Source organism: Odontesthes bonariensis, chromosome 10 (genome assembly GCF_027942865.1).
Source record: "Odontesthes bonariensis isolate fOdoBon6 chromosome 10, fOdoBon6.hap1, whole genome shotgun sequence".
Classification (NCBI taxonomy): Eukaryota; Metazoa; Chordata; class Actinopteri; order Atheriniformes; family Atherinopsidae; genus Odontesthes; species Odontesthes bonariensis.
The window spans coordinates 19,120,712-19,145,530 of NC_134515.1; the positions used below are offsets into that span (position 1 = coordinate 19,120,712).

At 40.6% G+C, this 24,819-nt stretch overlaps 2 protein-coding genes across 3 annotated transcripts; both read right to left on the reverse strand.

Moving 5' to 3' along the window:
* Positions 1–116: 116 nt before the first annotated feature.
* LOC142390879 (dihydropyridine-sensitive L-type skeletal muscle calcium channel subunit alpha-1-like) lies at positions 117–17,668 on the reverse strand. 2 transcript variants are annotated; one of them, XM_075476725.1, is made up of 45 exons: positions 17,244–17,668; positions 15,819–15,924; positions 13,529–13,668; positions 13,196–13,329; positions 12,895–13,047; positions 12,600–12,805; positions 12,391–12,494; positions 12,154–12,299; positions 11,994–12,075; positions 11,741–11,901; positions 11,414–11,639; positions 11,116–11,323; positions 10,843–10,963; positions 10,625–10,739; positions 10,430–10,529; positions 10,283–10,352; positions 9,790–9,922; positions 9,555–9,684; positions 9,402–9,461; positions 8,753–8,859; positions 8,531–8,618; positions 8,024–8,131; positions 7,828–7,880; positions 7,591–7,737; positions 7,188–7,389; positions 6,933–7,091; positions 6,462–6,572; positions 6,293–6,376; positions 5,605–5,652; positions 5,122–5,148; positions 4,911–5,036; positions 4,744–4,809; positions 4,511–4,602; positions 4,259–4,418; positions 3,987–4,114; positions 3,797–3,893; positions 3,553–3,655; positions 3,367–3,468; positions 3,143–3,276; positions 2,833–2,958; positions 2,305–2,510; positions 2,146–2,210; positions 1,889–1,935; positions 1,722–1,796; positions 117–1,538 (listed from the first exon to the last, which is right to left on the reverse strand). In XM_075476725.1, the coding sequence occupies exons 1-45, from the start codon at positions 17,426–17,428 to the stop codon at positions 1,233–1,235; spliced, it is 5,547 nt and encodes a 1,848-aa protein (XP_075332840.1). In that variant the 5' UTR covers positions 17,429–17,668; the 3' UTR covers positions 117–1,232. The 2 variants fall into 2 exon arrangements, with proteins under 2 accessions (XP_075332840.1, XP_075332839.1); XM_075476724.1 differs by having other exon boundaries at positions 9,402–9,684.
* A 969-nt stretch (positions 17,669–18,637) lies between these two features.
* On the reverse strand, positions 18,638–22,586 carry tmem9 (transmembrane protein 9). The gene is made up of 6 exons (XM_075476730.1): positions 22,470–22,586; positions 22,215–22,357; positions 20,998–21,089; positions 20,796–20,904; positions 20,374–20,505; positions 18,638–20,265 (listed from the first exon to the last, which is right to left on the reverse strand). Exons 2-6 carry the CDS (start codon positions 22,302–22,304, stop codon positions 20,125–20,127), a joined length of 564 nt encoding a protein of 187 aa, XP_075332845.1. The 5' UTR covers positions 22,305–22,357; positions 22,470–22,586; the 3' UTR covers positions 18,638–20,124.
* Positions 22,587–24,819: the final 2,233 nt, after the last annotated feature.

Below are 24,819 nucleotides of genomic sequence, written 5' to 3' on the forward strand. Positions count from 1 at the left end.
CGTACTTATTTTGAGCATCCTTGCCCGTTTTCTTGTCCTTTTTCCACTCTCTCCAGATCCAAGTGATTGCGCCTTGACGCGTTTGGTTTCAGAAAGAAAGCTAATGTAGACGTAAATGTTTTACATTATTTATTTCATTTGCCACTGGTGTGAACACAAAAAGTAACATCAGCCTTAATGGCACAGAAGTGAACGAGCGTTAAGGTGGGAGGTCCACTCAAACGAGCAGAATCTCCAAAACCTTGAAACACGATGTGCGACAGCAAAACACGGGCAGATAGAGGACGATGTAAAAAAAAAAAAAAAAAAAAAAGAAGAAGCAAGAATACAGTCCTTCGGAAAGCCTGTTAGCTTTTCAGCGCAAAAAATGATAAAATGACAATTTTCAAAGAGCTTTCAAGCTAAATCAACCATACCCCACACCAGGTGTTCTGAAGAATCCTTCTGTTTACTACACAGATTACAAGTTTATGTGAAGAAAAAAAACATAAAACCTGTAGCAGAAGAGTGACACGCAGTCTTAACTATATGGTTTAAATCCGAGCAAATACTTCATTATGACTAGATCTTTGGATATGTCGTTTTTAGATTTAAACATACGTTTTCTCTGTCGACTGCATCCAACAACAGTTTCAAGCAAAGAAAACAGGATAAACCCTCGTATTAGAAATTTCGCACCAGAAAATCCTTTCACTTGCATTGTAAGAATGAGAGTCCCTTAAAGTGCAGTTTTCTGGGTCTGGATGCAGAGAAACTTGTCTCCACAAAGTAAAAGTCCTTGACCACCGTCCTCAATATAATACAGCACAACCTAGATGGCAGTCTTCTTTCGGTTTACACAAAGAGTCACCAGACATTTTAAGCCACTGGCCACCATCCTGCCCCCCTCTGTGAGGCTTTAGTAAGACATTTTCCTCACCCACATGGTTGTAACCAAAGTGGAATGGATATCCTCAGCAAAGAAAGAAGTGCGTCAATCTGTAAACTTTGAGATAGGTTAGTGTTTTTATTAGTTCAATAAATCTGAAGGATGTCGCATCATCAGATATACTGTTTTACCTTGGTTAAGTTTCAACCACACTTGACAATTTATTTATCTGTGTTTTAGGCCTCGTGTCGGGCTAACAGATACAAATTGTCAAAAGGGAAACGAGCTCAGTAGTGCGTCGTGAGGTGAAGCCACCTGCTAGTGTAAAAACCCACTTTAACGATGTAAACTCAGGTAAAAGCCTCTAAACTTCAGAGTCGGCCTCATCCAACTTCTTTTGTGTGGGAATCGTGGGAATCGGACGCCTCTTTCTCCTTACAGCCGGATCAGGCCGGCCTGTTTCTAGTTTAACCTCAGCGGGGTTCGAAGGAGGGACGGGAACAGGGCGTCTCTTTTTGACAGAGGGGATGCTTCCGGAGTGCTCGTCGAGGATGCCCTGGGCCACACCCTGCATCTCAGGGACGGGGACGTGCAGAGCATCAGCCATCTGCTTCTCGGTTACAAAGCCCGGGTCTTTGGCCAAGGAGACAACACCTCCCTTTACTAGAGCCTGAAAAAAAGCAACAAGCAGGGTGTTATTTACATACAGTTCCATTTTTCTATGCAGCACTTTTATGAAAAAAAACTTAATTTATTAGACTTTGTTTCTTTTTGGTTGGCAATCTGTAATTTAGTAATGCAGTTGCATTTGAAACTTCCTAAACATGGAGGTGGCGTTTGCTTTCACACTCACATCCCGGAGCTGGTCGGCTGCAGTATGCGAGCTCAGACTCTTCTGACTGTTCCCATAGTTAGGATCATAAGGGAACTGCATAAATGACAAGTGTTCATGCATTAAAATTTGTACTCTGCTCATCATAATGTACACTGGGTGGAGTTGAGCTTTAATATAATTATTACCTGTGTTTTGTCTGTTCTCACAGTGAAGTTCCAGGAGCGTCTGTTGTCTAAAAGAAAATGGTGAAGAAATGAATATAGTAAAAACAAAAATCAACGAAGAGAAATTGCTTTACTTTTAGTCTTTATAAGTCTTTAGTGTCAAGCGGGATTAGTTCATTCATTTTGTAATGAACAATTTGTATAGATGTTGGTTTTTATATGCGAGTGTGTTTACATGCGTGCAGGTGTATTGTGGCCCTCTTTCTCCTGAACCATACCTGACTCCTCGTCCTCATACGGATTGTAAAATTCCTCTGGACTGCCTTCTCTTTCAAATGAAAACCTGAAAAACAACAAATAATGCAACTCATCAGACGTGACGCCACTCTGAAGATATGCCATCAAAGCAGTAAGGGTGCGTGAGTGTTGGCGCTCACTCTGCAAAGGCATTGTTGTTAGTGTTGCTTGGTGCAGTTGTAGGGAAAAATTCTGTGTTGGGCACCAAGGCAGAGGAATTTGGTGGAGACTCAGGCTGGCTCTCGGAGAACTGGAGGGGTCGCTGGTTGGTCATCTGGGGCTGCTGAGCATTGGCTGGTTCATCGGAGAAGGAGTCTACTCGGTTACCAAACAGACCATGTGAACGCTGGAAGAACCAAGCAAGTAAAGCACACATGCAGGTATAGCCTCACATTATTGATCACATAAAGAAGTCACTGATTTGAGATACTGTATGTATATATACATATACATATATATATAGATATACATATATGTATAGATATACAAATGGCAACTTTTAAACTTGACATTGATCCGTATTAGGCCTTTGAAAAGATTTAATGTAATCAAAAGCCAAAAAAACTAAAGAAGATTCTCTTTTAATTTAAAAAGTTCAACACAAGTATTTTCGATAGTATGTATCTGCTTAATTGCACTGTACTTCACTGAAGAAAGGATTTTTCTACCTGGTAAATGGCTTCTTCTCCTGCCTCCGCCATTGCTCGCTCAATTTCTTCCTCATTCTGTAGATCTCCTGAAATAGCCCTGTGCATCTCTGGAGCTGCTTCTTCCTCTATGCTCCTCAGACCCGCCTAGAAAAACATGGAGTGTTGGAGAAATGAAAATCAAAAGTCTAGGAAGAAGACACACGCTGAAAATGAACACTAATGTAAAAGAAAGCCAAAGGTTAGCTGGGGACATACTGTAACTGCAAAGTGTATAAAGGACATTGTTATGCAATATTTTGGTGACTTATATAATGAATTTGCAGTTCACCTGGATCTCTGGACCTGAGGCGCTCTTCTTAGTTGGCCGGTACCCGTACAGCTCCTCCTGACGCTGCATGAACTTGCGGAAATGGTCTTGGAGCAGGAAGGTAGAGTAGAATTTCCCCACGGTCACCTCATCATCTGTAAGTCACAGAGCTGTCTGTGTGAGACATTTTGGATTACACAGTAAAGCTGAAATGTTCTTTATGTCATTTGTGTCCGTTGACTCACCTCCTATAGGGGGGATGACCTGGTCCAGCAGCTTCATACTGGTGCGTTTCCAGATTGACTTTATAATAGCTCTCAGCTCCTCGTTGGCCTGCTCAAAGTTACCTGATGGAAATATTTAAGAACAGTTCAAATAAGTGCATACAGTGGAAGGACATGCATATATTACTTGTCATTGATGTGCTGTACCTTCTGTTTTAATTTTGAGTGCTGTCCTGACCAGAGCAAACAGAGTGGCATTGAAGGTGACTGTGCCATCGCTGTTGAGAGGCATGTTCATACCAACCAAGCGCTACAAAAAGAAGGGATAGAACAGAACACTTTATTTTTATGGCTTTGCATACAATTATTTTGAACAAATGACCGTTTGCATCGTTACATTTGACACAAGCTGCTTCTACTGTAAATGATTTTGCTTTCTGGCTGCATTTACCTTGCACGCGGAACCGTGAGGGCAGAACTTGCCAAAGCCAAGTGGGGGTTGGATACTTCGCAGCAACGTCACCACATCCAGATGTTTGATCCTCCCCCTGTTAGAGAAACATTTATACTCATCACGAAAGGCTCTCACTGTATTCAAAGTGTAAATTAATGTCAAATCTGATTTGTCCTATCAAGCTCACGTGGCTTCAGGATCATATTCAGCCCAGATTTTCTTAAATTCATCCAAATGGTGTGGACCAAGAAGGGACCAATCCCGTGTCAGGTAGTCAAAGTTGTCCATAATCACAGCTACAAACAGGTTGAGGATCTGGAGAAGGAGAAGCAAAGAAAAGATCAAAACTATGTACAACGTTTCATTTTGAAAATATGATTTTCATTTCTTTGATAATTCCTAAAACACAAATGTTCCTGTAGCTCAAAAATGATTGTTGAACACAAGGCTGCTTCTCACCAAGAAGGCACAGAGACAGTAGAAGCTGAGGAAGTAGAAGACAGCAAAATTGGACCCGCAGGTGTACTCTTCTCCTGGCAGGAAGTCGGATTTGGGGTCACACTTCTTCCCGTACATTGAAGCCATCATGACCTCCTGCCAAGCCTCTCCAGTAGCGCATCTGGAGACATCAACACATAACAAAGAGTGAGATCTTGGCTCCGTTTTTAAACTTACAACATCCTGTGACCCCCACATCACTCAGATACTCACCGGAATAACATCAGAACAGCCTGAGGGAATGTCTGGAAGTTGTTGTTACGGTTGATTTGGGTGCCATCCACTAAGGCTACCTTTCCGAAGATCTGAAGGTTTTTACAATCCAAGTCAAATTCTTTTTCCAGTTATCTAGATATGACTCTGTTTTGACAACCTTTAAACATGAACACGACAATGCACAGAGGTTTAACATTGTTGTCTTTCACAGAATTAATACTGATGACTACCTGCATCCCAATGACAGCGTAGATGAAAAACAGCATCACTATGAGCAGGGCTACATGTGGGAGAGCCTGTAGGCAAAAAAGAAACAAACATATCGGTAAGAAGCACAGTGGAGAAAAGGATGTAAAAAAAATAATGACGACAATAACAATATGATGACTATGAAGACCTGGAAAGACTTGATGAAGGTCCATAGCAGGTTACGGATGCCCTCTGAGCGGTTCAGCAGTTTGACCAGACGCATCACACGGAAGAGTCGAAAGAATGTAATTGAAACCGAAGCATTTTCAGAGGCCTATGGATAAAAAGGGCACAAACTGAATAAAAGACGTAAAGCAAAAACATGGCTTAATGTGAAAGTCGGGAGAATTTGGACGTACCGCAATTGCTTGCATAGGATTTGTGTCCTGCACAAAGAAGAAGTCGTAGGTGCGTTAGTTGTATTAAAAATACTAATATTATTAATAGTAGGTAGTTTGATCAACTACAAAGCACCATTAAGGTTTCAAAAAGGGTTAATGATAGTCATTTATCCACTTTGATGAGCTACAAAGCTTCCAGATGACCAGCTGCAATTTGTAACCCATGCAAAATGAACAAAATACACACAATTTACCGCTTGAATATCAACACTTTAGTTAAGCAATCAATATGATGACAGTGTTGAGCCAGACTGTATCACAATATAGCAAACCTATTGACTTTCTTACATTTACTGCATCAGATCCAACAGAAAGTAGGAACACGAATGTCTCACCAACAGGTCGAGCAGCACACGTTTCATTAGAGTACATCTATGGTTTAGTAGCGAACATAGTGGAGTGCTCACACAGCAAGACTCATGCAGCGGTGCAGATATTTACAGCACAGCCATGGAAACAGTACAGTCCTCCACTGGAGGCCAGGGCGGTCTGTGGAGAATAGACATATGAGGAGTGAGGTGCATGGTGGACAGAGATTGATGGAGATACAAAAAAAAAAAAAAAGAAAGAAAGAACTGGAAAAAAATTTGGGTGCAGAAATTGCAACAAGTTTGTGTTTGTGGATGAAACAATGAGGACGATGCAGTGCAACAACGGGAGAAAAAATGTGACTTGCCAGAGAAAAAACACTGAGTTTGTGTGGCATAGAATATCAACAGTTCCTCAACTAATGTGCTCTTTATAAGTGCTCACACTACACACATGAGACACAAATTAACTGAAAACAGTGTTAGCAATAATAGTGATTATTCCTTGTGATGGAAGTGGATCAGAAGTCGCATAACGCATTGAGGTGGGTAGAGGTGGAGGAGTGAGGAGGAAATGGACAACCACATTACCGGCCCCTTCTCATCTGCTAGTTCTCCTGCAACCAATCAGTTGTTGGGCCACAATTCTAAGACTCTGGGTCAGACTACTGAAAAAATGCATCCCATCATTCCAAATCGTATCACACTATGGGCTGAGAATGCCTAATTTCCACACCACAAGGGACTTGGACAGCACCTGTAATGAGAATCTGAAATAATTGGAATTCTATATGTTTAAAATGAAACGTATATATACTCACATCGACTTCACTGAGGATCACATCAACAACGCTACCAATGACAATAACGAAGTCAAAGACGTTCCAGGGGTCTCCAAAGTAGCCCTGGACAAAGACATACAGCGTTCTGACATAAAGAAATAAGGCTGGGTGTGTAACTGGGAGAAAAAAAGAAAATGAAAGCGCTTACCCTCGCTTTGAAGGCCATGAGCTTTAGTATCATCTCAACTGTGAAGAGCACAGTGAAGATCAAGTTCAGAGTGTCTGACAGCTTGGTAACATGGTCTGATTGGTTGCAGTGCTGTTCAGAGTGGAAAGAAAATCATTAATTATGAACATGGTAGAACTACTAAATTGATGTCAGAGAGTAAAATATAGGGGAGAGCCAGCTGTGAAATACTGGGCCAATATCGTAGTTGAAAATCATAATTTGGCGAATGGATGATAGCTGGTTCCCTTTAATGCCACAGCTCATCACTGCATCCACAAATGCAAATTAATTTTTATTGTCCAAGACCAATGTTCTAAATATAATTTAAAATGTTCAAGTAAATTACACCACCATCTAAAGACACACCATTACATGACACTGAATTATACCAAGTGACCCTGTGTACAATCTCTGTGTTCTTAGGTTGCAACATGACAGTGATTAACATACCTGCATCCCCAGACACAGCGTGTTGAGCATAATTAAGAAGAACATGAGGTACTCAAAGTAGCAGGAGGTGACAATGTACCAAACCCTGTACTGGTTGGGGTTCTTTGGGATGTAGCACCTCAAAGGGCGAGCTTTCAGAGCGTACTGCACACACTGACGCTGAGGGGAGGCAGGACAGAACAGCAACAGTTACAAGTTTTAGATTTTAGTAGAAATTACTGGATCTTAAGTGTCCCAAGCTTCATCTTAGTGTACCTGGTTCTTGTCCAGCTCACAGTCCTTATACTCCTGCTCGCCCTGCTCTTGGAAGGTGACTATGACAAAGCCCACAAAGATGTTCATCATGAAGAAGGCTATGAGGATGATGTAGATGATGAAGAAGATGGACACATCAACACGGTTGTTGTAAACTGGACCCATATCTTCTTGGTCTGAATCTATGGCTCGATATAAGAGTCTGGAAACAAGTTGGCAGTAAAAAAAAAAAAAAAAAAAAAAAAAGGTCAGAGATACAATACAGTTAATTTGTACAGGCTACATGCAATTAGATTGCTTTTAATTCCTGATCAACCTGATATGATATAATGACCTCCAATTCAATCAAACAGATAGAATGAAAATATGCAATTTATCAAATCAAAATGCATTCAGGGCTTACTTTGGCCAGCCCTCAAATGTGGAAACGGTGAATAGAGCCAGCATCCCATTTAGCACGTTGTCAAAGTTAAAGTCACCGTTGACCCATTCTCTACTGGCCACCACTGTGTCCTGTAGGGAATTATCCATGTGCTTCACGAAGGATCCCCTAAGAGGAGCCACAATGAGTGTTCACTCTAGAATAGCATCACAGCTCTAACAGATAAAAATCTCTGATATGCGAAGGGTGTTTGCTTACTGGCATTCCTCTGCAGTCATTTTAGACGAGTCATTGCAGCTGTAGAATTTACCCTGGAAGGGAAAGGATTAGTGACACATTCAATACAAAAGCAGCAAAGCTTCTATACTTACTGAAGATTGATTGTTAATGTGATCTTTACTCCATTGTACAATAGAAGCAATATTTGTTAAAAAGAAGAAAAAAAAACACCTACCTTAAAGAGTTGAACTCCAATGCAGGCAAACATGAAATTCAGCAGCATGGTGACCAGGACGATGTTGCCAATTGTTTTTATGGCCACAAACACACATTGGACCACATGCTGTAAAAGTAATAAACAGTCAATACTGAGAAAAGGTGAGGGTTTCTGGGAACCAAAAAAGCCAAAATAATCCAAAATATCACTAAAACAAAAATCAGAGAAGATGTTTGATTTTCGATTTTTTGTTCATATTTTTTCTTGTGTCCCCTCGGATCCTTCTTGTGACCCTTCAGAGAGGGCCTGACTTCCATTTTAGGAAGCTCTGGATTAAACTACCTGATCACATCTAAACTTGCTACGAATCAACAGACAACTGCAGTAGAAGGGGACAAACATTTAATGTATCGATATGATCTCAATCTAATGATGTCACATGGGTCATTCCCTTGTTGTATTTCTACAACTGTTTGAAAAAACAGACATTTCACCAAGAGGAATAATCAAAAGTATGTGCTATACCTTTAATCCTTTAGCTCTGTTGATTGCTCTGAGAGGCCTCAGTACCCTCAGCACCCTGAGAATCTTCACCACAGAGATGGCACTGGATCTGCAATTTACACATAACAAACAGAAGTCTTAATCTGCATGAAGAAGTGTAGAAATGATAAATGACGCAATCCAGAAAAAGCAGCGACAATGATATTCTGCATCTAATTTGATGATTCTAAAGTGTAAACTCACTCCATTCCCATGGACAGGAGTGAAACTCCGACCACGATCAAATCCAGGATGTTGAAAGAGTTACGACAGAAAGAGCCTTCGTGCATGAATGCTCCGTACACCGTCATCTGTCAGAGGCAAATACTGCAGTTACACAAAGTAAAACTGATTCAGAAGGGCGTGTGTTTACGCTTAAAAGATAGACAAAAAAAAAAACAAATCAACAAAAAAAACACATATATTGTGTTGAACTGTTTAGTCAATTTATTGACTGGTCACTCAACTGAAAATGATTTATCAACTATTCTGATAATCTATTCTTTTTTCCAGGTCATTTCTCAGGAAGAAAATGCCACAGCTGACAGCTTCTAAAATGTAAGTATTTGCATCTATTTATCATGTAAAATGCTTCAGTGAGTATCTGAGCTTTGCAAAATAACAGGAGACATCTTAAAACATCACCCTCTACTTTAATCCATCAGTTCCGTATTGGAGAATATAATACACTTGTTAATCAGAAATAACACAAAATGTTAGCTGCAGTTGAAAATGTGGTGAACTTATTTCTATCACTATTTTCATTCAAATCCCTGAACTTTGGTGTTCAGTTCACAGAAATAAATTAAGCCTTAAATGATATGTACAGCACATTCCTTGCTGTTGAATCTACCTTCAGTACAATCTCAATGGTAAACACAGTTGTGAAGACAATGTCAGCATAGGCCAAGATCTGGAAAAAGGGCACAGGAAAACAGTTTTTAGTCAAGTCTGGCCTTCTTTCAACAGTCATTGCCGAGAATGTTGACTTAGGTCTGGATATCACCTTGTTTCTGTAGGACTTTGGATCGATGGGGTCCTCAGCTGCCAGGGAGATGGAGGACAGCAGGATGAACAGGAGGATCAAGTTGGTGAAGGACGAAGCATTGATGATCTTGTAGCACAGCTTACGGATCCTAAACAGCAAAGAATATTTTGTGCACGCAGGCAAAAATATATCTGATTATGTTCACAGTGAACATAAGCCAATGTGTGGTGCAGGATTCCTGTCAGATTCCTACTTGTTCTGGGGGCCAAAAACAAAAAAGGAGCTGGCCTCAGGCAATGGAACCGCTTCTTCCTTCAGCTGCAGGTCCGCCATTGGTCGGGGCCGAGGGCTGATGGGGATTGCAGGCTCTTCTTCCTCATCATCACCTATGACGCAGAAAACCAGACTCAAAATTCTACAGTACAGTGACACATTCATTTAATAGGGGTATGATATGTAATCTGATACTGACTAATGTGGCAGGTTTTAAATAGTGGACACCAGAATGATGTGAAAATTGCTTTAAACTCTTCTATAAACAACTCCAGGAATAGTTGAGTCTAATAGTGATGATGGGTTACTATACTTATACTGGAACATAGCCAAGAAAGCGGCGCTGGTTAACAGCCAGTGTAAAGTAATACGTATTCCTGCCATTGGTGACCTCCTTCTGTGACAACTACATCACTGAGAAATGTTAAAGTTTTTCTGTCAAAAATAGAAATTCAAACTTTTTTTTGTCTTACCTGGAAAATCAGCAGGGGGAAATGGATCTTTGACTTCATTGACATTTGACTCAAATTCATCAACTTTGAGCTGGGGGAAAAAAAATATGTGTACTAAAGTTACTTCTGCTCCATAACTTGTAATGTAATACCAAACACAACACTAACCTTGGCTGTGGTGGGCATGCCCTCTATTTTGGCCCTCTGTTCTGCCAGTTTCTTAGCTATCCTCTCCCTCTCCTCATCAGTCTTGTCAGGCATTTTGGACCTGCAGGGTTAACAAAGAGGGATAGGGGGAAAAATGTAGTAATGCATGGAGAGATCAAACTTTCTAACCTGTTTCAAAGATGTTATTTTATCTACCTTAGTAGCTTCCTCTTCATCTTCTCCTCTGCCTTTTCTTTCTGAGCTGAAGTCAGACTCTCAGCCTCAGCCAGGTTGTCCACGGCAATGGCCAAAAAGACATTGAGGAGGATATCTGGTTGTATTGAGCTCAGGAAAACAAGAACAGCAGTTTATGAATTTGTCATAAAAGCCATAATTAATTTCAAGATTAAATTTGTGAATAATTTGAAGGATACAGTTTCCACAGACGAAAAGGAAGATAAAGTAAATGGAAACCAGAATGCCAGGGATGACGGGCCCCCCATAGGCCATAATGCCATTGTACATGATGGAGGTCCAGTCCTCTCCTGTGAGGATCTGTGAGACAGTTAGAGGGAGAAATTATAATACTGAATGTGATCCTAATGAATACATCAGGTTAGAGCTCCTGTAGGCAAGCTGCTGTAAAGCTTTAGATCAAATAAGTCTGGTTTGAAACCAAAGCATCTGGTGATAAGCATCTTACTCACCTGAAATACACTAATCAGGGCCTGAGGGAAATTGTCAAAGTTACTGCGCCTGGGTCGGTGGTCATCAAAATTGAATTTCCCCCCAAACACCTGCATTCCCAGGAGTGAGAAGATGACAATAAAGAGGAAAAGAAGGAGGAGCAGCGAGGCAATGGAGCGAACCGAATTTAGGAGAGAGGCCACAAGATTACTTAGAGATTTCCAGTATCTGAAAAACAGTTAGATGTTAAAAGATTACAAATTACACTGTACCGGTTCAAAGTAGTGCAATATGAAGATTTGAAGGGAACAGACTTACTTTGTGACTTTGAGGATTCTCAACAGCCTGATACACCTGAGCACAGAGAAACCAAGGGGGGCCACAGCGCCTGCTGACAACATGATCATCTCCAGGATGCCACATAGCACCACAAAGAAGTCGAAACGGTTAAACAGAGACATGAAATATGCTCTGGGTCCCAGAGCATACATCTTTACAAACATCTCAACGACAAACAGCACCAGCAGAACTCGACTGGCCACATCTGTTGAGATAAAAAAAGAATAGAAAAATGATTAAAGCTGTGAGGAGAAGAGTTTATGGGAAACAAAAAGTTTAATGAGAATAAATATGTTAATCACCAACCTTGCAGGGCAGTTAGCGAGCCAGGCTGATGGTGGTACTCTGTGGCTATGGTTAGAGTGTTGAGAAAGACGAGGAACATCACAACCCAGTAAAAGCTTTTGGTTTTCACATACACCAAGCACTTCATCCTGAAGAAACGGTTCCAGCGACGGGCCAGGCGACTAAACACAAAAATAACATCAACTTACTGTGCCAAGCGTTCATGGATATAATGCGTGGCAGCATGACTGCACCTACAGAACAGGGGACTCACTAGTAGTAAATGATACGACTCTTGCCTTCTAGGTCATACAGGCTGTCTGTGTCAGAATCACCACTGGTCAAAGGCAGGAGACCTAACAAGATAATAATTGTTAGAATTTGATATTTTCCTCTAAAGTAAAAGGGGTGCTATGGTGATATTTAGCGCTGACCTTTGCCCTCTCTGTCAGCATCCAGGACTTCAGCGTGAGTGATCCACTCCATGTAACCATGAAGGTCTTCATCCAGCTGCTGGCGCTCTCGCAACTTTTGGAACTCCCCGCGTGACCTGGCTTTTTCGCGCTCTTTGGTAAACTCTCTGTGTGGAACCAAAATTAAAAAAAAAAAAAAAGTGTTTATCCAAAGCAAAACCACAAAATAGAGTGTATGGAGGATAACAGCTGTCTTACCCACTGAGCACGCCCAGAACAAGATTGAGCACAAAAAAGGAGCCCACGAGAATGAGAGGAACAAAATAGAGCCAAGGCCATTCATTTCCAATGGCATCGTTCACCTGGGACACAATTTAAGACTGTTAAACAATTCACATCCAATATTAATTAGATCCAAATTAAGAGCAGTTGTAAGGATGCTTTAAAAATGTTCACAAATCACTTACCCAGTAGAGCACTTTAGTCCATCCCTCCATGGTGATACACTGGTATACGGTCAGCATGGCAAAGCCAATGTTATCAAAGTGGGTGATACCGTTGTTGGGACCCTCCCAGCCAGGCCGACACTCTGAACCATTGATGGTGCAGCGGCGTCCATTACCAGCTTGAGCGCATGGTGCGGGCAGCTCACCCTCTGCTGTTGCATAGATATCTGTGAGGGAAGAAAAAGAGACAAATATAAAGCAACTTAACATAAAAGCTCACGTGCGTGTATGTTTGATGGGGTTCTTTTATACACACTTGTGCCAGTGTAGTAGCAGGTCTTGTGCATTTTGCATTTAAAGAGCTCCAGTCCCATAATGGCATAGATCGTGACCAGTAAGAAGACCAGCAGGGCGATGTGCAGCAGGGGCAGCATGGCTTTGAGGATGGAGTTCATCACCACCTGAAGGCCTGAAAGGAAGCAATAAAGCCAAGCAATTACTGCACCACAAGCTCTCAGAACTATTTTCCTCACAAATAATGAAACATGCTGTACATCCAGACATTATTACACAGAACCTGTGTGCAGTATGTGTGGACTGATAAAACAGGCTCTTACTGGGGACTCCAGAAACGAGTCGAAGGGGTCGCAGTACTCTGAAGGCTCTCAGCGCCTTCATGTCAAACCCTCCACCTTTCTCCTTTGGCACTCCTCCTATCGTATTTATGGTATCCAAAGCAAAGGTGAAAAGACTGCAAGAGATAATAATAAAGCCATAAGTGCCTAACACTGCAAAACTGTAACTTTGAAATAAATGAAGCATTACAAAATTGGCCTTTTGAAGAACCATGATCCAGATTTACATTTCTAACACTTAAAACTACTGTGTCAAAGTGAAGCTGTGTCTATTAGCAATTGAGGTGTCCTGCTGCAGCTCAGAGCTCATCTTACCCCATGAAGACGATAACGAAGTCCAATATGTTCCAACAGTTCCGTAAATAGGCCCCTTCATGGAACACGAACCCATACGCTACAATCTTCAAAAAGCACTCTAACGTGAAGATGATCATGAAGATATACTCCAGACTCTCCTGCAGTAAGAGCAGCAGATCACATTTTAGGATTGTACTCTTTATAGCAGGTTTTAAAAAGAAACATGAAGCTTTTGTTGTCGTGATGTGAGTCATTGAGTACACCTGCATGCAACTACAGCAAGTTAAACCACTGGAGGTCAGCAAAGGCTGGACTTTCTATGTTTAATAGCACAACATGTTCAGCACATGTGAACCATCTCTTCTTACATTTTTCACCTCTGAGGAATGGCAATAAGAAGCGAGAAGGTTTTTTGGAGAAGGCTGGTGAGTGAGCCAAAGCAAAGAAGTTAAAGAAATGGGGCCAGATTTGGGTACCTGATGATTTTGGCTAGGGTACAAGTAAAATGAATGTGTATCAACAAGACTGACATAAATGTTTACCTTGCAATATGTGGCTCTACTTAATTCAGTGTGGAAGAGCATGTGATGGCTGGTGATTTGACATTTATGAGAAATGTCAATTTTAGTCTTGAAGGAAGTTTCTGCTGCTTCTTCATTGCCATACTCTTTCAAGTTTGCAGGAATCTTTTTTTTTTTGCAATGGAATTTTAGCTCTCTCCAATAGTAATCAATGGGACTTGACTCAATGCTGTTACAGTCCATTTTGTCTACCTCAACCATTCTTTGAAAAAATGCACTAATTGGTCCTCACAATTAAAACATGCTTACAGTTTGAATGATGACTTGTTGATTGGTCAAAATTTTTGTGTTTTACCACCAGCTTGAAGCCTAGCAGAATGGATTATCTCATGCTCACGAGAGGCCAGATATTTTGCAATGTAAATCTTTTTACATCTCTTCAAACAGATGTACGCACCTCTTTCCCAAAGAGCTTTGCATTGGATTAGTCGGTTTACAGAATATAATCACACAAAGACTGTGGATTATCTATGAATTCTAACTGTGATTCTAACCCTCTAGGTTCAGCGTGCAACATATGATACAGGTTGCAACCAGTATCACAGATTGCTCCAGGTCAGCCTGAAGCCTATTTAGCTGTGCTGTGTAAATCAAAATAATAAGAAGAAATCCTTCACAGCTTCTTCCACCGAGTTTCTTCTTAGCACCATGTCTTGAAAAGGATCTTAAAGGCTTTCTGATTGAACCTCCAAGAAAACATTGAACACTGAGATGACAGGATTTCAAGATCTTTAACAATTGTACCCTTTAGATGTATTAAGTTGTGAATTGCATTTTCGCTGTAATCAAGCACTGGCAAGCAATAGAAATGTTTCATTCATGTTTGAGCTGCTATTTCAAACAGTTTCCAATAACTGTGTATTCTGTCTGTATTTCTTTTAATAACACTTTATGAAAGCAAACTCTCATACAATAACACGATTAACTTTTGTGCAACTTTTTTGGATGTCAATATCACCGACTAGGATTTCATATCTTTTGCACATTATAAAGTTCACAAGGGCTTAAATCATCCTTGGGCTGTGTGGTCTCTGATACGTAACACACTACCCACAGCCTCTCAGCCGTGAAAACACACACCTACAATGCTGAAATACATTATATTTTGAACATACATCAGCAGAATCTATCAGCTTATTTACACGTCTTTAAAAATGGACTCTGAATAACCCGCGAGGAGCTGTGAAACTCCTTAGTGCTTAGATTTTCAGGCAGAATACAAATGTTTTGATCATTTTATGTTATTGCATGCTCATGATGTAAGATCTTCGGCAAACTTATCCATGCAGGGGAAAATTCTGCTCACAACATAGCCCTCATTTTCATTATTCATTCTCATGGATTCTATTGTCCTCTTTACAAAACACTGGTCACAAAGGATGAAAAGATCATCACGGACGGATGAGCAAAGGGCACAATTGTTTGATGACTCTGCTGCACAGATGGGACTCCAAATTAAGAACTGAGTTGTGTCTGGAGTTATTTAAATGGAGCTTGGCGCTCAGGCCAGTGAGCAGCTGAAACCTTTAGACATTAAGTATCAGACTTTACAGGCTTAAAGCTGTAGCTATGTTCAACAAATAAATATGCCGAAATTGAAAATGTCCTCCTACAAAGTAATCTACATGGTACAATACTGGACATAACATCACCTACATCCACTAAAGAAAGAGTTCCCATTTATTCATGTGTGATATATCACAGAGGGGGGTTGTGTTCAAACCTACCAAACTTGAGTTGGTGTTATTGCTGTCTTCCTCAGGCATGGGCAGAAACACAGCCAGAGCCACACAGTTAGCAAAGATGGTCAGTAGGATGATGATCTCAAAGGTTCTTGACGGGAAAACTCAGAATTATAACAACACATGATGCAGAGACCCCAAATTCATATCAACATAGGCTTTTGGATTACACAGACAGTACTTCACAGTTACACTGAGGGACAATGAAAAGGTGAGGAATTATTTTAAAAGAAAAGAAATGGTCAGTTTTTCTTTATCTGTGCGAGTCATTCTTTGCCTTTTCTGTTACACTTAAATAAAACAAGTCAAACAGCTTTGCAGAACTGATCAGTGACTTTAAATCCTGCCTGAAACATCATCCCTAAAACGGGTAGCCGGCAAAGCTGTCGCAGCTAATGTAACCCTGCCCCCCGTGCTGCCTCATTCTCGTCCATAGGGGGCTCTCCAAGAGAATTCCCCTGCCAGGTCAGCATCATGTCTCTCTGTGATGCCGTGGGACAGCTGCAGGGCCCAAGAATATGACAAACCATTTATATACTGATCAAGAGAAAAAAAACGTCCGGTCCTACTGTTAAACATTCATTTATGCTTAAATCTGTGAGCAATGGTAAGTTCTAAAGATGTTTCTGTCATTAGATTTTCTGTATTTCTTTGTTTTCTTCATAACACGCAAACCCAATGGTGCAGAATCACATACCAATGTGGTTAACTTTCAGCAGTAAACAACACATGTCCTGCCCTAACATGCGCATATAAAATACGGTTGAGTTTACTTCAAATGCAGTCACAGTGAAACTTCAAGTTCATATATAATGAACTTAAACGGCTGTGCAGATAACGCTGTCATCACTGGACAGATATGATTAAGTCATTCTATTCTGGAAAGAAAATATGTACGATCCAGGAATGGACATCAGACTAAAAGCAGGAAAGTCCCTATAGGGTTCTTAACATCACTCACTCACAAACACAGCCTGCGCTTTGTTCATGAATCCTCACAGGCTGCTTGCATTTAAGTCATTATTTCAAAATAGAAAATAAAAATGAAGATTTTAGGCTTTCAAGAGTCTTAATGTGACATTTCATTCATTGTTTTGCTCTGTCAGATGGATTTGCTCCAGGTGAAAATCAGAGGGCTCCAGACATCGATACAATACGGGAAGCTGACAGAGGTCTTTACACTTCAGTGATCGCCTTATCACAGATTAGAAAGACGCTTGGCCTGAGCATGCTCACCACAGGTGAATAAAGCTGATAATTCACTGCTGTGCAGAAACAAGCTCTGCGTATTCCAGCTGTCAGTAACCAATTAGAGCACTACACAATGTTATTACTGTCGATTTAAGAGTGAAACACTTTTAAGAGGTGTATATATAGCAAATGTACATTCATGTAAGCTATAAAGGATACTTCCATTCCACAATGTTGATGCAGGCCTTCCGGAAGGGATTTTTGAGGGTGAGGAAGAAGAGGGATCTTGCAGGGCGAGGGTTACCCCCTGTGGCCTGCAGCTTCTTGAGCTTCTCCCTTTGCTTCCTCTTCAGTTCCTCCTCATTCATGATGACCGGCTTGGCCGCCTCTGCGTTGCTCGCCATCCCGATGCCTCCACCTGACAAAAATTCCCAATTCCAGAAAAAACGTCACCACTTGGTGTAAAATCCCAAACTTGGGTGCAATATAACTCCTTTTCGTGAAGGCCTCCGGGATTCAGACCAGCTGATTTTGTGCGGGTTCCCCGCTGCCCTCTCCCCTCTTCTCCTCTTCCTCTGGCTCCCGTTTACCTAACGCAGAGCTACTGACCTCTCCTCCTGGCTGAGGGCCTCTGACAGAAAAAGCTCAGCTCGGCAGAGAAAAATAACAGGAGCCCAGAGTGGCTGGAGAAGCAGTTGGCCCTGCTCAGGTTTAAATTTAGATTGTGAACCACTGGGCAGGCCATGCTTGGGGATGATTAAGAGGGCAGGGGGGAGGAAGATGGAACAAGAAGGGCAGCTTTGTTGGGGCGAAAGCAAAAAGAAGGGGAGAAACATCATCTTGGGGGGTGGGGGTGAAAGAGGGCCTGCGGGCTAGACTACAAGACACTGAAGCTGATCCCTAAACTGTAAACAAAACAAAAGAGGAGTTGGACGGAGTAGGACATGTTCCATCTCAGTCCCATATGTAAATAACTTAAGTACACTTTTAAAAATGCAAACTGTCTCACTCTCACTTTCAACATTAGATATGTTTTGCTTTTCTGAATATTAGTTTATGTGACCTGCAAATCGAAACACAATATTCTGTAACACACAGCGGTAAAAACATAATGTCCTAATGGGGAAAAAGTCAAAACTGCAGGCAAATACAGAGTGCCTTTGTTGTAGCATACACTGATCGACTTTCATTAATAACATGCATCTAACAATGCATGTTATTAATGAAAGTCGATCAGTGACCCAAGCATAAAAATAATTTTAGTTGAGGTGGTGTTACATGAGATTTTGAGACTTAAAAAAAAAAAAAAAAAAGTTGGATAGCATTTGATCTGAAACAAAAAAAGTTTTCCACTAAGCTCAAAATAGACCTCTTCTTGTGGCTGAGGGCCTCTGACTTATCAAATGTTAATATAAGACTATAATAGTTTAGTGTCAAGTCTTCAATGTGACACTAAATTTGATGACAAAGAAGTAAGTCATGCTGCTGACAGAAAGAGTTCACTTGTGTACTATGTCGCCCCCTAATGCCAATAACAGGAAGCTGTGCATTCAACAGGAAAAATATAAAGAAAAAAAAGAAAAAGGAAAGAAGCCCCCAAACATCTGGAAAAATGACTAGGTAATTTTTTTTATTTCACACCAAGCCATACACATATCAATCCTACATTTGGCTGGAGATGAATACACAGATGGGTGAAAAATTGAAGGAAAATCCAACTTAAAACACCGATTTGGCATTGATTCTACATGTCTGAGGTGCTGCTGGAGGTATGAAGCGGGAACCTTCCAGAAAACATTCCACCGCATTGTGTTATGATGATAGTGATGGAGAATGCTGTCCAACACAGCAGCCCTAAATTTCTCATGCATGTTGAAATGGGTGAGATTTGACAAATCCAAAGACCAGAGTGGGAGATTTCCATCAAACAGGACAAGAGAGAGAGAAAAAAAAAAAAAAGCTTCTAGTACACATCAGATCAACTGTAGGGATCAAGCATCAAGATTGTTCTTTTAATGTGTGTCAACCATCTGTTAAATAAACATACACTGAGAGCAAAGGTATGAAGAACATTTAAATCAATAAAAATGATAAAACATTACTGGCAACTAAACATAAGCAGATCACATTGTGAATGAAGTTATGTGTCATTTTCCCTTTAATTCTTTTAATACATTGAACCCTTCAATTCCACGAGGCATCCTACTGTCATTCTGTCACACTAAACACTACTGATGGGGTCACAGACTTCAGACATTCTCCTGTGGTAGAGATCTGACTCACCAAAAGGGTTGCTTTAAAACTCTGATAAATGTCCCACTCCCCATTTCTTTCATTCCAAGTACAGTATGTGACTTCAAGTTGTGCTGCAACAATAAAGGACAGGAATCGGCCATGTGTCTACAAGAGCCAAGCCCTTTTTCCCATATAAAACAATAAATGTAAGACAAATGATTTCATAAAAGTACAATAATAAGAAGATATCAGCCAAATTCCTTGGGAGGCCCTACCATCTGTTATGTTTTGAAAGCTGTAACTTGGCAATATTTAGGAGACACATCTTGAGTTTGGTCAAACACATTTCCCCACATGGAGTAGGAAAAGGCAAAGATTGAGGCTGAAAGCAGCAACACAGACTTTAAATAACAAAAAACACGATATCGCAAACAAAACTGAGTATGTTCAAGCTTCAATACCAACGAATTACCAGTGGTAAACTAGAAATGTGGAACGACTGGCAACGACATAAGCAAGGTCATCTAATTGAACCCAATATACGCTTTGTGAGGCACGTTTATAAATCATACCACAAGAAAAATTGCTCAAATGGCGAAAATATTTTTTTGCCCTCTATATAGACATTCCAAATCTGCTGAAAATTATTAGGAGCATTTCTACTCAGTAAGAGTACACAAAACATGCAGTCCCCCCCCAAACTGCAACTTAGCTTATGTTACGGTAAATAAATTAAAAATAAATTAAATGAGTGCTTGTATGATCATTGTTTGAAATATTTCTCAGTGATGAAATACTAATACAGTAGGTGCACATGTGCAGTTAAACAGCTGGTGACAGTGAAAAGCACCAAACCCAGTGAGGTTTAACTTAGCATCTTGTGGCGGTCAAAAACAGTCTTGCGCTGCTCCTGGACCTGCTTCTTCCAGCGCTGCTGCGCACCCTCCACCCGCTCCAACACCGTGTTCCCTCTGGCCTGCGCGCTGTCCGCTGGCGGACGCATCTCCTGAACAAACACATTAAAAAAAAACACCAGGAGCATTCAACATCCACTGCGTCACATCCAACTAATCAATGCATCTACAGTGTGTGCGTTGTTTGTTTGCAGATTTACCTCGGAGTCTTCCTCGTTGTGCAGAGGCTGAGTGTAGGTGTCATGTTTGCGGATGAGAGGATCAACCAGTAGCAGAAACAGCATGTAGAGCAGCAGCGCGCCAACAACAGACAGGTAAATGATGATGGTTATCTGTGATGATTAGAAATGGACACAGAATTTAAGGTTACAATGCCAGAAACATACTCCAACTAAAAAGTTTGTACTCAGTAAATCAATTTAATTGTCTTTATTAGTTAATTTATTTCCATTAGTGAATTACTTTAACCTCTCGTCTCTGTATCCACTGAAACATTTCACAATTAATATATTTTTTTAAATTAAGCAAACAGACTAAAGGAACTTTCAGACAAAGCCTTTATCGGGTGGTTAGTGTGATTCGAGATTTAAGACCGAAAGAAACCAAAAGAAAGCCGAAATACCTTGATGGTGTTGCTGCTTCGCTCCTCATACTTGCACTCACACAACAGACAGTAAGCTTCCACATCGTGGCCAGGAACAGGCATGGGCTCCACTACATGGAGGCAGTTACTGTGAACAAGTAAAAAAAAAAGTTTGTCTACACAGCTGACACACACAGCAGCGTTTATCTGTGAAAGGAGAAAAATCAAAGGCTCCCCTTACCAATCTTTCTGGGTGACATTTTTGTTGTAGATGTGGCCAGTGATGTTTCTGTATGGTGGGCAGATGCACTTGCAGCGAACATCTTCAAAGTTCTGCAATGGAAAGTCAAAATGGTGACTCAGGCTTGTTTTTACCCCCATTAGCATTAGCCACACACCTTGATTATTCCCAAAACTCATCTTCTTACAACAGCATCTTTCCAGGAAGGCATACTGTGTATTACACTGCAAACGAGGAGAACTCTTTAAGATTAAGCCACCAGGCCCCTCTCATGTGGAATCAGCCCCCTTTGTGTTCTGGAAGCAGACACTAACTTAAACTCTTTTTTTCTAAGAAAGCTTATACTAAGGGCAGGCTCTGGCAACCCTGAACTATCTCTTATTTTTTTTTTTAGGCTGCTTGGGGATGTCTCATGATGCACAGAGCTCCTCCCCTCTCTCTGCTCTTTTTATATGTCCGTGCCATTATTGCTGTCCTTTACTTCACGTTTTTTTTCCTTTCTCACTGCAGATATTGTTTTTGTGTTTGTTTGTGTTGTTGCTCTGTATTCCCAGCCCTCAAACCAGCTGAGGGAAATGGTTACCCTCCTTGGATCCGGTTCTGCTGGAAGTCTCTTTCCGTTGAAAAACAGGAAGAGACTGTTTCTCTCCACTGTGACCTGACGCCCCTTGCACGCTCAGGACGGAGACTGAATTGAATTGAAGAATCAAATCGATCATTAATATTTCTTTTGGGCCAAAAAGCTCTTTAAGAATTGGCACAACATAAGTGCAATTACACTGAAGTGGATCAACCTGGATTCCAACAAACTCAACTGACTTATAGACCAGATTTTTTACATTGATTCCTGTTTGAGTAACGCTGGTATATCTGTTTTCAGTGTTGTCTGCATGGCGAGTAATTCCAAAGATCACTGAAATGTTGATCACAATAAATAGAACTGAGGTTTATTCCAAAAAGTGCTCAGTTTTGCCTACGAACAGTAAACTTGACTTGGTTTTCGTTTCAGTGAACAACCCCAACACTGCACAGAATCACATTGAGAATTTTTAAACATCATGTTCAAAACACAAAATGTGTTATTAATTTCCTTAAAGAAAATACTGTATGCGAAACGCTCCAGCAAAGAGAAAGTAAGTGACTATACTAAAAGCAACACCAGCCCCTTGACCAAATGTGAGTGCTGCGGGTTAGCTGCATCAACCAGGTGCTTTTACCTTAGCTTGGACCAAAACCGCAGCATCCAGCAGAAACACGGTCACCACCGCGGCGACAGTGATCCAGGATCCTTCCCTGCCGGACGACATTTCACTGCCAGGAAAACGTTTTGCACGGCTGGTGCACGATGACCATCAACGCTCTGTCAAAACACAGCAGGAGGCTGGTTTAGCAGGTGTGAGAGTCAGCCACCACGCAAAGTGGGTGATACTGAGCCTAAAAACGGCTTCCGCAGGCTTCTACAATAAACTTACCTTACAACACCAACTGAAGTCCTTGTTTTCGCTTTGCATTCACGATACAGCTTTAAATTGCGTCTCCACAGTTAATGTGTACACTTTGTTCTTCCTGCTTCCGAATTGTCGTCACAATCATCAAACTTCCGGAAAAGGAAACATGCAGCGACAGCGCCGCCTGCTGGACCAACACAACAATAAACATTGGAAAATGAAATCTGACCTGTTGGAATTAGTTACATGCGAACCTTGCCATTGGTTTTTCAGTTTTTTTTTTTTGGTTTTTTTTGTGAATTACCATTTTGAATGAAACGTGAAAATGAAAAACCTATTTGTGTATCTTACATGACTCCTCAAATGAAATATGGATTGTCACACAAGAGGCTGAAATAATCTATTTCTTTTTCGTCAAAAGTAAAATTTAAATAGTTGTTTTTATCTTAAAAAGTAAAGTAGTTCTATGGGCAAGATTGATGTGAAATAAATGTCGTCTTCTTGAACAATAAATAACCTTGCGGGAGCATCACAAAAGTTTATGAAGTTAATCCAGTCTTTTAAGGTGAAAAGTAGGGCTTTCAGTATGTCTGATGCAAGCCCTCAATGTCTTTCACCATTATGATAATAATGAATACCTTAAAATACAATATAACATACTGTTCCATGATATTTAGAACCCCAAAAATCTGTGCCTTGGTGAATGCAATTCAAACAGGCCTCAAATATGCCCAGAGTGGTGTAGACTTACGACTTATGTCGTGCAAACTTAAACTTGCTGTTGACACTTTGACACTGTCCACATAGCACTCGTTTATTTATACAGATGCAACAACAAATGGATATAAAGTGTGGAAGAGGAGAGTTTCTGAAGCAGCGATAAAATGGGACAAAAGATTAAGATGCTGCCAACAAATTGATGTTTGATTAATGATAACCCTGTGGTATGATAAATAATTAGCTACAGTACATCACCTGAATAATGTGCATTACCTATAAAAGTACAATTATATCATCTTTTATAAAGGAATTTGTGGCTTATCATAACATTTTCCCATATCTCACCGCCAACACTGTTCTTATGTCCAATCCTGCCTCTGTCTTAGAATTTGTAATGTAAGTCTCAGCTTCTTGACCCGATCAATATCCCTATTTCCTGGTAATCCTGCTTTCACATGTCTCTGTATAGTAAGCTACTCATACCTCTAATAAGCCATAGAAATCAATGACTCACAAATTCAGCCTGAACCACTTGAGCCTTTGGTCACAGAGATCAATTGAGACCACGGTTATTTCTCTAATGAGCTATGACATCGGTGTAAACAACAGCACACCATCCTTTGCGCAACCTCAATCATTCATGTGACCCTTAATTTAAACAATGAAGAAGAAAAAAACACAGTAAGAAGCGGCAGAGAACTTGTTTATTCAATTTGTATTATGGAGATTTGTGACATTGCATTTCATTTCACAAAGAATCCGAAGGGATCCGGTTAGGTTCGTTTGATGTTTGATGGATTCTGGGAGCTATTTGTGAATGTAGACAGAAGGATAATTTAATGATTATAACTGATGGAGGACTGAATAAAACTCACTGGGGCCAAGTTACATTGATGGTCGCAAAAATGGCTTGAAAAGGAAGTGTATATTTCAGATCATTTGTTTTTCAGTAGTTCACCAAATGGCAAATGTGAGCCAAATTTAGGAGGAGGAATGCTGTTGCTTTCACACTTTAGCTAAATAATAGATTGCGGACTACTTCATTTGTCTAATCATAGTCTTTGTTTATCAAAATTGGCTCATAAACCCTCTTCAGGTGGTGATTTGTGCACCCTTCCTTGCTCACAGTGAATCTTATTCTCTCACCTCTGTCATTGTAAGTCACTTAGTTCTCAGTGCTCTTTGATGAAAGACTGCCCTTTACGTCCTCAGGCCAATTACAGCATAAGTGACACCGACCAGAGCTCAATGCCAGGTCTCATTATAATTTCAGACTCCTCAAGAAAACGTTAAAGGTGATCCGTCCTTTTTTACGAAGTCTTTGCAAAATTCTTTGAGGAAGAATAGAAATCTAGTTCTCTTATGTAAAATGGTTTATTAGCACTTAACTAGAAAAAACGGTATTGGTACAGACAGATACAAATATTCTGACAAAATCTGTGAGTGGTGAACTGTGCTCACGCCCTGATTATGAAACAGCAAAGGGAAAATGATCCATATTGCAAACACTACAGCAAAACACCGCCTAATAAACAACATCAGAAGGTGTCGACTTCTCTTATTTGTCAAGGTACCTGAGGAGTATTGACTGTATCTCATTATTCAAAGCTTTAATTTTCAAGGGACCTGAGAACAGCCAGGCAGTTTGCCCACT

Coding starts and splice junctions, on each gene's coding strand:
- LOC142390879 (XM_075476724.1), bottom strand. CDS start 17,428: ATGGCGAGCAACGCAGAGGCGGCCAAGCCGGTCATCATGAATGAGGAG. Junction 12,495..12,599: donor GGACTAAAGTGCTCTACTGG/GTAAGTGATTTG, acceptor ATTGTGTCCCAG/GTGAACGATGCCATTGGAAA. Junction 4,603..4,743: donor ACGCTGTCATTGGGATGCAG/GTAGTCATCAGT, acceptor AAAAACCTTCAG/ATCTTCGGAAAGGTAGCCTT.
- tmem9 (XM_075476730.1), bottom strand. CDS start 22,304: ATGTCGTCCGGCAGGGAAGGATCCTGGATCACTGTCGCCGCGGTGGTG. Junction 21,090..22,214: donor CGGTTTTGGTCCAAGCTAAG/GTAAAAGCACCT, acceptor TTTCCATTGCAG/AACTTTGAAGATGTTCGCTG. Junction 20,905..20,997: donor AATGTCACCCAGAAAGATTG/GTAAGGGGAGCC, acceptor ACTTGTTCACAG/TAACTGCCTCCATGTAGTGG.